The sequence below is a fragment of the Mobula birostris genome, chromosome 7 (assembly GCF_030028105.1).
Source record: "Mobula birostris isolate sMobBir1 chromosome 7, sMobBir1.hap1, whole genome shotgun sequence".
Classification (NCBI taxonomy): domain Eukaryota; kingdom Metazoa; phylum Chordata; class Chondrichthyes; order Myliobatiformes; family Myliobatidae; genus Mobula; species Mobula birostris.
Genome location: NC_092376.1, coordinates 169,704,054 through 169,718,303, shown reverse-complemented (window position 1 = coordinate 169,718,303; position 14,250 = coordinate 169,704,054). Strand labels below are relative to the sequence as shown.

At 44.2% G+C, this 14,250-nt stretch overlaps 1 protein-coding gene across 1 annotated transcript in view; it reads left to right on the top strand.

Moving 5' to 3' along the window:
* Positions 1-2,598, top strand: part of LOC140200566 (uncharacterized) — a 54,038-nt gene extending 51,440 nt beyond the window's left edge. Inside the window, exons 15-16 of the mRNA XM_072264079.1 lie at positions 259-302; positions 1,597-2,598. Coding sequence (XP_072120180.1) covers positions 259-302; positions 1,597-1,665 — 113 coding nt within the window. The 3' untranslated portion in view covers positions 1,666-2,598. The remainder of the gene's footprint in view (positions 1-258; positions 303-1,596) is intronic.
* The last annotated feature ends 11,652 nt before the right edge of the window (positions 2,599-14,250 follow it).

The window sequence follows — 14,250 nt, the reverse complement described above, 5'->3', positions numbered from 1 at the left end:
TCGGGCCCAGGCCCCACTGCCTGTATTCGGCCCATACCCGAACCTTCCAATTTGGCCTAGCACTTAAGTTGATTAAACTAATTAAATCGAGCAATTACATGTTTGATCGAAAAGTCGAGCAGTTATTGTTTTGCTAATCTTTTGTCAGGAGGAGAATGATGCAGTCAGTTTAGGAGATTTGTATTCTATTTCTCACTTCCTTTGTCAGTGTGATCCACTACTGTCATCTTTTAATTGTGATGTTTGCAATTATCACAGGGGAGAGGCATGCCACACCATCCTCCAATCAAGTGTCTGATATTGTAAGTACATTGGTTGTTGGTGAAATCCCAAATCCAACAAATATGAAATTCCAAATCAAATTTATAGAGTTCTTTAATGATTTAAACAGATAAAATATCAACTGGCTTAAGTATACACTCAATGACCACTTTATGAGGTACATCTTGCACCTAATAAAGTGGCCACTGAGTGTATCTTCATGACCTTCTGCTGCTGTAGCCCATCCACTTCAAGTTCAATGTGTCCTGCGTTCACTGATGCTGTTCTATTCTCCACCTTTCTGATGCTCTCCATTGGTCGGGGTCAACCATGGATGTCATGCCCTGGCTGTCGAAGTTGATACATAAGATAGAGCAGTACGCTATGGAGAACAAGTTGTTGTCCATGCAGCAGGCTCCCACCATCCCCACCCCCTCCAATCTCCACACAGCTGTTGAATCCAAAGGATCAATAGAAACTGATACAGATTAGCACCGGCTGTATTGGAGGGGCTGCCGGTCAGTGTTGAACCTAACATAGGTCTGCCTTAGAAACCCCAGCTCCAGACTATTCCCTTGGCGTTTACTCCTGGAGCCTTCCCCTTGAGTGGATATAGCCACAAGGCAGTGGAGGCTTGAGATCACAGTTTTCCTTCTCCTGGATGAGCTGTCAACCACAGCTGACAAGCCCCATTTGTCGAAAGCGACTGGTTTTAAGTTAACAGTCACCTGCCATTACCCATTCTCCTGTTAGTAGAAATGGTTCTGCCGGGTTTAGTAGCTAATCCACATGTGAAGACTAGTAGCCAGAATTGTTGTCAGAAACTATTTGACATGCATGCTCTTGGGAGCATATAATGTGTAGTGCGAGTTTATCACTACTTATCACCAAGAACAACCACCTTTGTAATGTAAGATTATTTGAGTTACTGTCACTTTCCTGTCAGTTTGAGCCAGTCTGGGTATTCTCCTCTGACCTCTCTCATTAACAAGGCATTTTCACCCCCAGAAATGCAGCTCACTTGATGTCTTTTTCTCTTAGTTTTTCACACCTGTCTCTGTAAACTCTAGAGACTGTTGTGTGTGAAAATCACAAGAGATCAGCAGTTTTTGAGATGCTCAAACTACCCTGTCTGGCAGCAACAATCGAAGTCACTTAGATCACATTTATTCCTCATTCTCATGTTTAGTGTGAACAACTGAACCTCTTGACCATATCTGCATGCTTTTATGCATTGAGTTGCTGCCACATGATCAGCTGATTAGATGTTTGTATTAATGAGATGTATCTAATGAAGCGATCATTGAGTATAATTGGTATTTCTTTCTCCTTCAGAATTTGTCTTCTTCAAATCAAAATATCTCATCTGTTATCTATGCACCGGTAATAAAAAAACCTACATGAATAATCTGCCGAGATCAGAAAGGAAGGACTTGTGTGAACACATGGAAAGTAGCATACTTTGAATTTTTTTATATATATTTTTGATTTACGATGTACTTTTCACTGATGTATGTGTCCTGAGTTGACATAATTCAAAGATTCAATCATTTCATCATCACTTCTGACTTGCAAATGAGAACCATTTCTCTGAAAACAATTTCAGCATTTTATTTCAGTTTCTACGGACATCATGTGAAATAAACAGCTTCATTATGCAAGATAGATTAAATGGTGTGGGCATATTTGTTACCAATACAACTAGTATGAATCGTGGGCATGTTATATTGGTGCTAGAAGGGTGGCCATACTTATGGGCTGCCCTTGGACTACGTTGTTGCTTACACAAAACAACACATTTTGCTTCATGTTTTGATGCGTATATGGCAAATAAAAGCCAATTATTCGTGTTTCAAAACTTGTCATGACAAACAATAATGACTTAAATCAAGCACGACAGGATAAGATGAACATTCTAGTCCTTCAAAGGACACTATATCTGGGCTTTATATGGGCTTCCTCATTTAATGTATGCTGTTGAAAGGGTAAAGTCCATCAAAAACTAAATGTGGAAGGTGGTGGTGTGCTCCATTCTTGAATTATGGAGTTCCTACAGGAGAGGATACCCTCCGTTATTCCTAAGAAGGTTCATGGTTTTGATCCGGCGATAATGGAAGAATGGTGATATAGTGATCATGTTAGTAAGCACCTCCTGTACCTAATAAAGTGGCCACTAAGTGCATAGTCATTGCCTTCTGCTGCTATAGTCCATCCACTTCAAAGTTTAACATGTTGTGAATTCAGAGATGCTCTTCTGTACACTGTAACACATGATTATTGAATTACTGTTGCCTTCCTGTCAGCTTGAACAGGTCTGGCCATTCTCCTCTGATCTCTCTCATTAACAAGGTGCTTTAACCCACAGAACTGGCAGTCACTGGATGCTTTTATTTTGTCTTTTGTACCAGGTAGATCACATTTCTTCACCATTCTGATATTTCATCTGAACAACAACTCAACCTCTTGACTATATCATTATGTTTTTATTTGTAGAGTTGCTGGCATATAATTGGCAGATTAGATATTTGCGTTAATGAGCGGGTGTAATTCCTCATGAGGATCCTAAGTAACTTGGAGGGAAAGCTGCACAGGTGAAGACACGACATGCCTGTACCCCTTGGTAGTAGGGGTAGAATGCTTAAAATTCACTGACAAAGCGGCTTTATTGCATAATTACAGTGCATTTTGTAACGGGAAGCAACGGAGGCCTCTTGCTGAATAGCCAGATTAGCTGCCGGGAAACAATAACACTTACTGGCAGAGATAGAGGGAAGTGTGATTTCTGTAGAAGCATAAACCAGTGGTATTTGAAGGAGCATGACTCCCACTAAACCGACAATTCAGAGGGTGCTTATATTTAATTTAGACTGACGTGACTGTTTACCATTTCAAAACACAGGGGTAAAATTTGCATGTAAGAAGTATTTTTATTTTTGGAAGATAACTGCAGTAGATTCTGCCCCATGCCTGCAAAGGTCCTTCACTCTCTGCATTTTAAATGTCTGGATCATATCGCTTTATTTTTCTCTGGTGAAAATGTCTCTTTCTGTCACTGGATTTAACAGCAGAAGTGAAAATTGCCTTTGACACAGTTCCTTCTTGTGTCTGAGAACATAGGATGGAATTCCTGGCAATTCAATTGCCACAGAAATTATTTTGAAATTAGAATAGAGTTAACTCTTTATGTTGCTGATAGAAAGAGTGGAGGGGCAGTAAATAACACCAATAACAGTCATCGTAAAGGAGAGGTGAATGGGATGTTGGACAATGTGCGCAAGCCCCAGTTAGACCATAATTGTAAGAATTTATGCCACTCTGGGCAACGTAACTAGAAAGAATTTGTATTATGAGAAGGAATGCAGACCAAATCAACGTGAGAGCTTTTTTTGATAATCACGAGAGAGAAAAGGCAATTCTGCAAGAGAATAGAGACACAAATGGATTCGAAACAGCTTTGGCAAGGCTTACATGCCAATATTTCCTATAAGGCAAACCCTTATTGCAGTGATTCTTCACTCCCCAAACAGCGCAACACATTTTACACACATGTTGAAAGGGAGAACTCTTGTGCAAAGCCCCACAACAGCTGGCAGTCCTGTGATCTCAGTCTCACTAAATGCCTGAGACTCCCTGACCAGTCAGAAAACTGAGGAAATATTGTGGTCGAATGTTTCGCAATTGTCAATTTTGCAATGACCACTGCCTTTCATTCTTTCAGTTCCTCTAGTGAGATTCCAGAAAAAGCAGAAACAAACTGTTCTCTGCATCTGCCTCAACCCCACAGCCTTCCACCTGAAGACAGAGAATCCAGCATTCACATCCTGAGATCATTATCAATTTTCCATTCACAAGTCAGTAATGCAAACCAGCCTGTCACCCAATCTGAGCATCACCATTGCAGCTCCGTAAACAAAGATATTTCCCATTTCCAGTCATTTGGAGCTTTTCAAATTCAGGAATTTAATAAATATTGTTCTGCTTGTCTAGCTTCTCCAGTAGATGTATACTGGACTGAACACATTAATGCAATCACAAAGAAGGTATGCAATTAGCTCTACTTCTTTAGGAAGTTGATGAGATTGGGCATGTCAAGAAAAACTCTTGCTAATTTCTACAGATTACAGTATTACATCCTGGTATGGACGCCGGTGATGTACAGGATTATGAGAAGCTGCAGAGGGTTGTAGAATGAACCAATGTCATCACGGTCACAACTCCCCATGTCAAAGAGAAATCTTCAGGAGGCAGTGCCTCAAGAAGGTGACATCCATCATCAAGGATCCTCACCATCCAAGATATGTCTGCTTTGCATTAGATAGATAGATAAATATACTTTATTAATCCCGAGGGAAATTTGGTTTCGTTACAGCCGCACCAACCCAGAATAGAGCGTAAATATAGCAATACAAAAAACCCCCAACAATCAAGCAACAAAATGCAAAACCTATGCCAGATGGAAAATAAGTCCAGGACCAGACTACTGGCTCAGGGTGTTTGACCCTCCACGGGAGGAGCTGCACATTCGATGGCCACAGGCAGGAACAACCTCCCGTGCCGCCAAGTGTTGTATCACAGTGGAATGTGGCTGAAGTCCAACAGTAAAAAGTTCAATATCCAGTCTGCAAACACGTTCCTCGATCGTAATACACCCCGGATTGCACCATCAGTTGTCAACCAGAACAGTAAGCACCCAACTCCTTTACGCTTACCGCTACCAGTGCACTTCCGGTCAGCCGGAACGGTATTACCCACCGAACTCCTCTTCTGCAAAAGTCTGTTGTCTCAACCCGGTCCTCTTTCCTTGGCTTTGTGATCCCCCTCTGTGTTTTCCTCTGGATTTCAGCAGGGGTGTCCACCGCTCTGTTCGCTAAGCCGGCCGGTCTTTGCTGGTCCTTGAAATACACAATGTGACTTTGCTTCTGTCCCGCGTCTCAGGATGTAACCATTTCCAGCGCTAAAGAAAACCCAAATAAAACTCTCTCTACCAGCATGTTAGAGAGGGTGCAGCTTCGACGTGTTACCGTGAGAAAAAAAATACAAAAAATAACGTAAATTAAAAAGTAAGAAGAAGAAAGTAAGAATAGATCGGAACAGCTGTACCAGGCTCAATGCACGAGCGGCGGCGCATGCGCACAAGAAGGCACATTACTGTCACAATGAGGAGGTACAGAAGCCTGAAGACTCACTCAAATTTTTAGAACAGCTTCTTGCCATCACATTTCTGAATGGTCCACAAACTCATGAATATTACTTTATTTTTGTCTTTTGTGCTACTTTTTTTAAAATTTCAATTTCAAGTTCAAGTTCATTTTATTGTCATTCAATCATACATTTGTATACCACCAAACAAATCAGCGTTCCTCCAGAGCAAGCAGCACAACACAGTACATATGATTCACACACATAATTTAATATTACCACAAGTAAATTAACAAATAATAAGGTGCATTTCTGACACGTGTTAAAAAGTGAACAGCAGAACACTACTGGCTCTTCATGCTTGATTAGATCTGGGTGGTGGCAGGAAGTTCAGTAGTAGGCCTGGGTGAAGAAGCTGTTTCCCATCCTAACGTCTCTTGTCTTAATGCAACAACACCTTCTGCCTGATGGTAGGTTGTCGAGTGGTCGGAAAGGAGGACCCTTGACGTTGCTAAGGCCACTGCGTATGCAGCCTTCCTGATAATTATCTATGATGGGTGGAAGAGGGACCCCCATGATCCTCTCAGCAGTCCTCACAAATCTTTGTCGGGACCCGTGGGCGGATGCCTTGCCATTCCCATACCAGGTGGTGATGCAGCTGGTCAAAACACTCTCAGTGGTGCTCCGGTAAAATTGGTTAGAATGGTTGGTGGGGGGGTGGGGCAGAGAGGGAAGCCTCACTTGCCTCAATTTCCTGAGGAAATGGAGAAACTGCTGTACTTTCTTGAGGTGGTGTTGAGGGACAAGGTGAGATTGTCTGTCATGTGCACTCCCAGAAATGTGGTGCTCTGAGCTCTTTCCATGGAGGAGCCATGTTTGTGCTGTGAGGAACGGTCAGCCTGCACCTTCCTTAAGTCCACAATCATCTCTTTGTTCTTGTCCACATTGACATTCAAGTTGTGGTGCTCACACCATTCTACCAGCCACTTTACCTGCTCCTATTGCCGTCTCATTGTCGTTGTGGATGAGGACAACCATTGTTGTGTCATCAGTGAATTTGACGATTCAGTTTGAACTGGATTGAGCCGTGTAGAGATGTGTCAGCAGCGTGAAGAGCAGCAAGCTGAGGACGCAGCCCCAGGGAATGCCGGTGCTCAGTGTAATGGATATAGACACAGTAACTTTTTAGGTCTTACACTGTGCTGCTGCCATGAAACAGGAAACTTGATGACACATGTCAGCAATAATAAACGTATTTCCAACAGATCATGTGATTAACTGGAAAAAACCGCTGCTTTGGACGTTGGGCAATTTGTGGAGGAAATGGTAGTGATTCATGTAGCTTTGAGAAAGTAACATAAACGTGTCCTCAGCCTGCAATAGTCAGCAGCTCAGCAAATGCTTATTATATCATAAATTACCTGATATTTTAAGGACTGAAACAAAACACTGTTGAAATTTCCTCTGCACATCTTTGCTGTCACTCTTCCATTTACAACAGTGATGGTACTACAGTGGTGGAGATCCCAAAGGGAAAGCCTTTCCCCATGAAAAGCTGTGAGGCCTGTTCCGTAGCACTCAAAGTCTGAGAATTTCAAAGCAGTTATATTTTATGAAATGTTTGATGACATACCCAACATTGTCAGATCAATACACCTTTTCAGGTGTCACAGAACTTCAACTCACTATTCCTTCTACAAAATTCCGCTTTAAGGTAGAACTTAAGAGAATGTGGAATAAAAACAATTTCAGGAAATGTCTCCTGATTTTCTTCCACTTCACTTCTGTAGGATCTGAAGTAATGGGTGTTTCTGTGTGGAATTTGTACACATTTTCAGGGTGAGGTGGTGATGCATCTGGAGTATATACGTGACATAATTACATTCTTGCACATTCTTTCAACTGCACGTGTCTTGGCCTTTTTTTCTTTAAAATTCTCAATAACTTTAGTTTATAAATACAGTACTTGTGAATGTGACGGGTGTTCTGAACACTGAGAATTTGGTATCATATGGTTTGCAGCTCTTTCTGCAGATAAATTCTGTCAATATAATCATGAGGTCCTCCTTTGAGGAGAAGACATCTTCATTGACTTCTGGGAATCTCTGGTCCATGGTTGGCTCAAGGTCGTGAATGGTATGGTACTGGAAACCTTGGCTCCACACACCAGGAACACACAGAAGTAATACTGCAGCAGGGGAAGGCACACACCACCTCACAGTCTACCCATTTTATCTACCCACCCTGTCAGGCAGCCCCTGCCCCATCTATGAAAGAGTCTGTGGCTCCCTTATGGACTGATCAGCTACCTCAGAATTCAAAGTGTTATGCTGAATCTTCGGGCCCAAGTGCAGGATCACACAGAGACTCGGAAAAGTTTAAACGAAACTAGGAAAATTATTGACAAAAGGGACAAAACAAAACAGCAGGACTTGCAAGCTCTTGGATAAGTCAGAATAACTTGGCCAAACTTCACTAGGAAAAGATCAAGATCAAAAAGTCCCAACAGGCTAAATACATCCAGTACTTGCCCAGCTAAGTAAAACCTCATTCTCTTGATAAGCTTACAAGAAGCCATTTTGATAAGAGCCAAAAATCCGGGGTACTTAACTGGACATGTGAAAAGTCTCGAGGAGAATTAATCACAAGAATCCAAGGACAATTGCAATTTAAATGTAAACCAGGGAAGACCTAACTATAACACACCAGAAATCCAAAGCACAAAAATGCATTATAATTATAATTAATAAAATGCAGAGAATGCAAAAAAAAACAAACAGCAAAAAACTCTGAGACCTCAGAATACTCACTCACTGACAACCTGAGGTTGTGACACATAGACCCAGAGTGGATACAAGTCATAGTTAGTCGTGACAAACTACCCAAGGAGAAGGAGGAACAGGAAAATCAGTGAAATTCCGCTTCTGAAATCCTCTTGCATCTTCTCTCAGTCTCAATCAAATAAAATGAAAAATTATTTAATATAAATGAGACTGATAGACTCACCATTTTAACCACATAGCACAGAAACAGAGAAATATAGAAAACCTACAGCACAATACAGGCCTTTCGGCCCACAAAGCTGTGCCGAACATGTCCTTACCTTAGAAATTACCTAGGGTTACCCATAGCCTCTATTTTTCTAAGTTCCATGCACCTGTCCAGGAGTCTCTTACAGGACCTTATCATACCTACTTCCACCACCATTGCTGGCAGTGCATTCCACACACTCACCACTGTCTATGTAAAAAACTTACCCCTGACATCTCCTCTGATCTACTTCCAAGCACCTTAAAACTGTGCCCTCTCATGCTAGCCATTTCAGTCCTGGGAAAAAGCCTCTGACATATTCACATGATCAATGCCTCTCAACCAAGGAGAAAAGGCCGAGTTAGCTCAACCTACTCTCATAAGGCACGCTCCCCAATCCAGGCAACATCCTTGTAAATCTCCTCTGCACATTTTCTATTGTTTCCACATCCTTCCTTTAGTGAAGTGACCAGAACTGAGTACAGTACTCCAAGTGGGTTCTGACCAGGGTCCTATATAGCTGCAACATTACCTCTCAGTTCCCAGACTCAATCCCACGATTGGTGAGGGCCAATGCAACAAATGTCTTCTTAACCACAGAGTCAACCTGCGCAGCAGCTTTGAGTGTCCTATGACTCAGACCCTAAGATCCCTCTGATCCTCCACGCTGCCAAGAGTCTTACCATTAATACTATATTCTGCCATCATATTTGACCTACTAAAATGAATCACCTCATACTTAAACAACAGGAATTCTGCAGATGCTGGAAATTCAAGCAACACACATCAAAGTTGCTGGATGCTGCCTGGCCTGCTGCGTTCACCAGCAACTTTGATGTGTGTCACCTCATACTTCCCTGGGTTGAGCAACATCTGCCACTTCTCAGCCCAGTTTTGCATCCTATCAAAGTCCCACTGTAACCTCTGACAGCCCTCCACACTATCCACAACACCCCCAATCTTTGATACACCTTTCCAGAATCTGTCTCCCTACCTGCTCCTCGATGTCCCTGTTACTATTGGGTGGCCTATAAAAAACACCCAGTAGAGATATTGACCCCTTTCTGTTCCTAACTTCCACCCACAGAGACTCCATAGACAATCCCTCCATGATTTCCTCCTTTTCTGCAGCCGTGACACTATCTCTGATCAACAATGCCATGCCCCCACCTCTTCTGCCTCCCTCCCTGTCCTTTCTGAAACATCTAAAGCCTGGCACTCTAAGTAACTCTTCCTGCCCCTGAGCCATCCAAGTCTCTGTATTGGCCACATCATCATAGCTTCAAGTACAGATCTGCGTTCTAAGCACATCTGCTTTGTTTATAATACTCCTTGCATTAAAATAGATGCATCTCAAACCATTGGTCTGAGCATGTCCCTTTTCTATCACCTGCCTATCCTCCTTCTCGCACTGTCTCCAAGCTTTCTCTATTTGTGAGCCAACTGCCTCTTCCTCCGTCTTTTCAGTTCGGTTCCCACCTCCCAGCAATTCTAGTTTAAACTCTCCCCAGTAGCCTTAGCAAACTTCTCTGCCAGGATATTGGTCCCCCTCAGATTCAAGTGCAACTCTTCCATGTTGTACAGGTCACTCTTGCCCCAAAAGAGGTCCCAATGATCCAGAAATCTGAATCCCTGCCTCCTGCACCAATCCCTCAGCCACGCATTAATCCTCCACCTCACTCTATTCCTATGCTCAAAGTCTTGTGGCACAGGCAGTAATCCTGAGATGACTACCTTTGCGGTCCTGCTTCTCAACTTCCTTTCTCTCAACTTCCTTCCTAACTCCCTGTAGTCTGCTTTCAGGACCTCCTCCCTTTTCCTGTCTATGTCATTGGTACCAATATTTACCACGACTCCGGCTGTTCTCCTTCCCACTTCAAGGTATCTTGGACACGATCAGAAACATCCCGGATCCTGGCACCTGGGAGGCAAACTCACATCTGTGCTTCTTTCCTGCGTCCACAGAATCCCCTGTCTGACCTCCTAGCTATAGAGTCCCCTCCACTGCTGCCATCCTCTTCCTTTCCCTACCCTTCTGAGCCACAGGGCCAGGCTCTGTGCCAGAGGCGTAGCCACTGTTGCTTCCCCCAGGGAGGCCATCCCCCACAACAGCACTCAAGCAGGAATACTTATTGTCAAGGGGTACAGCCCCAGGGGTGCTCTCCAGCATCTGACTCCTGCCCTTCCCTCTCCTGACTGTTACCCACTTATCTGTCTCTCGAGGCCCCGGTGTGACTACCTGCCTATAGCTCCTCTCTATCACCTCCTCACTCTCCCTGACCAGACAAAGGTCATCGAGCTGCATCTCCAGTTCCCTAACATGGTCCCTAAGGAGCTGCAGCTTGACACACCTGGTGCAGATATGGCCATCTGGGAAGTTGGGAGTCTCCAGGACCTCCCACATCTGACACAGAGCACAGAACACCGGCCTCACACACATACTTCCTGTCTGTATTCTACACAGGCAACCTACCTCGCATCAACTCGTTATCACCAAAGCCCCGTTAAACCAAAGCTGTCTCGCTCTACTCTGTCACTCGCTCTATAGAGCTGTCTCCTTTTAAACTCTGCTCGCTGTTCTAACTGGCTGATGTCCACATGCTTGCGCAGTCGTGCTTCGATCAAACCGTGGGGAAATAATCCCAAACAGTGTCAATAATAGATGCGTACAGGAGATCAGGTTCACTTATTTTCTGGTTCTGTATCACAGTTTTTTAAATCTGGGCACCATGAAGAAAATGTTACCTTAGGATTTTCTGAGACTCATTTAACTGCCGGTAGGTCCTTCCCCCTACTCTCCTGTCTCCTTCTTTAAACTCTAAACTGGCCAGAAATGAACCCATTCAGAATCAGAATCAGGTTTAATGTCACCGGTACCGGTCGTGAAATTCGTTGCTTTGCAGCGGCGGTAGATTACAATAGAGGACCTCTGTTGGTCGAGGTCGACCAAGGATGTTGCGTCCCAGCTGTCTGTGTGATACGCAAGCCAGGGCAGCACGATATGGAGAGCAAGCTGTTTCCCATGTTGTCTTTTCCCCCTCTCCACACAGCTGACAAATCCAAAGGAATGGCAGAGACAGATACTGTTTGGCACCAGCAGCATTGCAGGAGTTTCCAGTCAGCATTGAACTCAATGTAGGAATGCTTTAGGGACTCCAGCTCCAGATAGTTTCCCAGGGTTTACTTCCAATGCCTTCCCCATGAGTGGGTATAGCCAAAAAGCGGTGGAGGTTTAAGATCAGAGTGTTCTTTCTCCTGGATGAGCTGCCAACCGTGGCTGACAATTCCCATTTGCCTGGTTTTAAGGTGTCGGTAATTCGCCTTTGCCCCTTCTCCTGCTATCAGAAATGGTTCCACTGGGCTTAGTAGCTGAGGCACACTAAGGAACTGGACTTGGTTGTCAGAGGCAATTTGAGATGCACACTATTGGGAGCATTTAATACGTAGTGGGAGCTTACCCCAGCCCTAACAACCTTAAGCAGCCTACATTGCAAGACAAAGTAATAAAAACTATAAATTACAAGTAGTATATATAAAAATAAATTAAATAAATCATGCAGAAAGAGAGGGAAAGGTACAGAGGGTCTACTGGCATGGGGTCATTGTCCATTCAGCAACCTGATGGTGGATGGTAGTAAGCTCTTCCTGAAATGTTGAGTGTGTGTCTTCAGGCTCCTCTACCTCCTTGATGATAGCAAAGAGAAGAGGGTCTGTCCGAGGTAATGGGCTCTCTAGACCATTTTGCTTGACTGATAGAACAGTCTTTCCCGCTAATTACCTTGTGAGATAGGGCCTCTCAGTGGGGGAAAAAAAATTACCTACTCCTGGACATATGCAGATGAAAAGATGCTTCCAATAGTCTGAGATTTATGTGATTATCGGACCGTACTTTATATAGGTTTCCTTCAGTTTTTCGTGTTTTCTTTCTTGTGGACCATTGGTGGGCTGTGTCGGACGCGTTGGGGAGGTTTTGGTTCCACTGTCACTGTTCATTTCTGCATATATATTTAATGGCTATCTGGAGAAGATAACATCAGAGTTGTATTGTACATGCATTGTTTGACAATAAAATGAACCTTTGGACTTCTGACCGGTACACCTTTAATCTATTTTCCCAAACCTCTTCCCTCCCTGTGACTTCTATCACTGTTACTAATAATTGAGCCTCCTGATCACCAGAGTTCACCTCAGCATTCTTCAAAGGGAACATATTCTGCTTGTGAGAGGGAGAGATTAGTTTTATTTGTCACATGTGCAACAAACATTAAAAAATGCGGTGAGGTGCGTCATTTCGAGTAGTTTGCGATGCGCTGTGGCAGCATGTTCGTGTTGCCCTGCTTTGGGCGCCAACACAGCATGCCCACAACTCACCAACCCCAACCCGTACATCTTCTGTATGTGTGAGGAAACCGGAGCATTCAGAGCATCTCAACGCGGAATGTACATACTCCTTTCAGACAGCAGCGGGAATCGAGTCGAATCGGGATCTCTAGCGCTGTAAATCGATTACGTTAACCGCTATACTACCGCGGGGAGTGTGACCGAGTTGTGCACCAGAGTGGATCTGAGATCACACCCAACGTGGACAGATTTCTACTGGGATGAGTTAAGTCCTCGCTCCCTGATTTCCTGATTCCAGTTCATTGAGTTTCCATCTCCTGCACCTCTCGGCTCCAGCTGAGCACAAATGGAAGACAAACACAAAGTGGGAGATCACACAATCTGCAGAAGTTTGACGGCTGGTTCTCCACACAGAGAGGGATTTCCCTTCATCAATCACAGTCACCTTGTTTCAGTTAATCAGCACCTCTGTCCTATGTCGGTACATGGGTCAAAAATAAACCGATTCCAATTGCAGACTGAGGCGTTTGAGAAATAAACTCAACGAGCAGAACACTGAGAGCTAAAATCCCGCACATACCGAGCGCAGACTCACCGCGGATAAAGAGTTGGCTGAGCCGAGACTCGTGTCAATGGAAGTCACTGTGGTTCACCACCGCTCTTCCCCCTCAGGATGTGGTGCGGTACCGCACTGCTCAATGTGCAGAATATCAACACTGGCAGCTTTCTGCAGAGACGAACACTGCGGGAAGCTCCGAGCAACAAGCTGAGGAAAACCGGAAGCCGAAAATCACTCAATGAAGGTAGCAAAGTCCACAGACTCACCAAACCAGAGAGAAACAAATTGTTTCAGCGGATGAAACAGCAACACGGCTCCTGGGCATCCTTCATACAACCAAAGCCGACAGTAGATCACTGGGGGTGAGCGTGCCGGAGCTCAGGCGGCGGGCAGTCGAGGCCTCTGCCCCTCGTCCAGGGTAATTTCGTGTCGTTAGAGAGGGAGCATGCGGTTACTGTGGGCACATGGGGAGACTTCAGGTAACTGTGCCCCGTCCCTCGCCCCAGAACAGAGTGTTTTGTCACCATATTTTAATTTGAAATTGTATTTTGTGAGTGCAAAACTTCTGTAACTTTGTAAAATAAAAGTCACCTCGGTGGCAGAGGAATCGAGTGAGAGTAGATCAGTCGCGCATGGATGTCACATCATTTCCGGTAGGGTGGAGAAAAGCAAGGTGCTAACCAGAGTCTTCCTGTAAAGGGGTCTAAATCTTTGGACCCTGAGACTGTGGGGCTGTCCTGGTGAGACTCCAGACCCCTGTAATTCTAATCAATGTTATTAGGCGTAATGTCCCTTGTGGGAGAGTCCTGCCGAAATTTTTAGTGGCCAAAATTTAACATGTGGTCTGTACACACCAGCTGTGTGGTGAAAAAGGCACAACAGTCCTCTGTCATCTCAGACGGGTGGGGAAGTTTGGTATG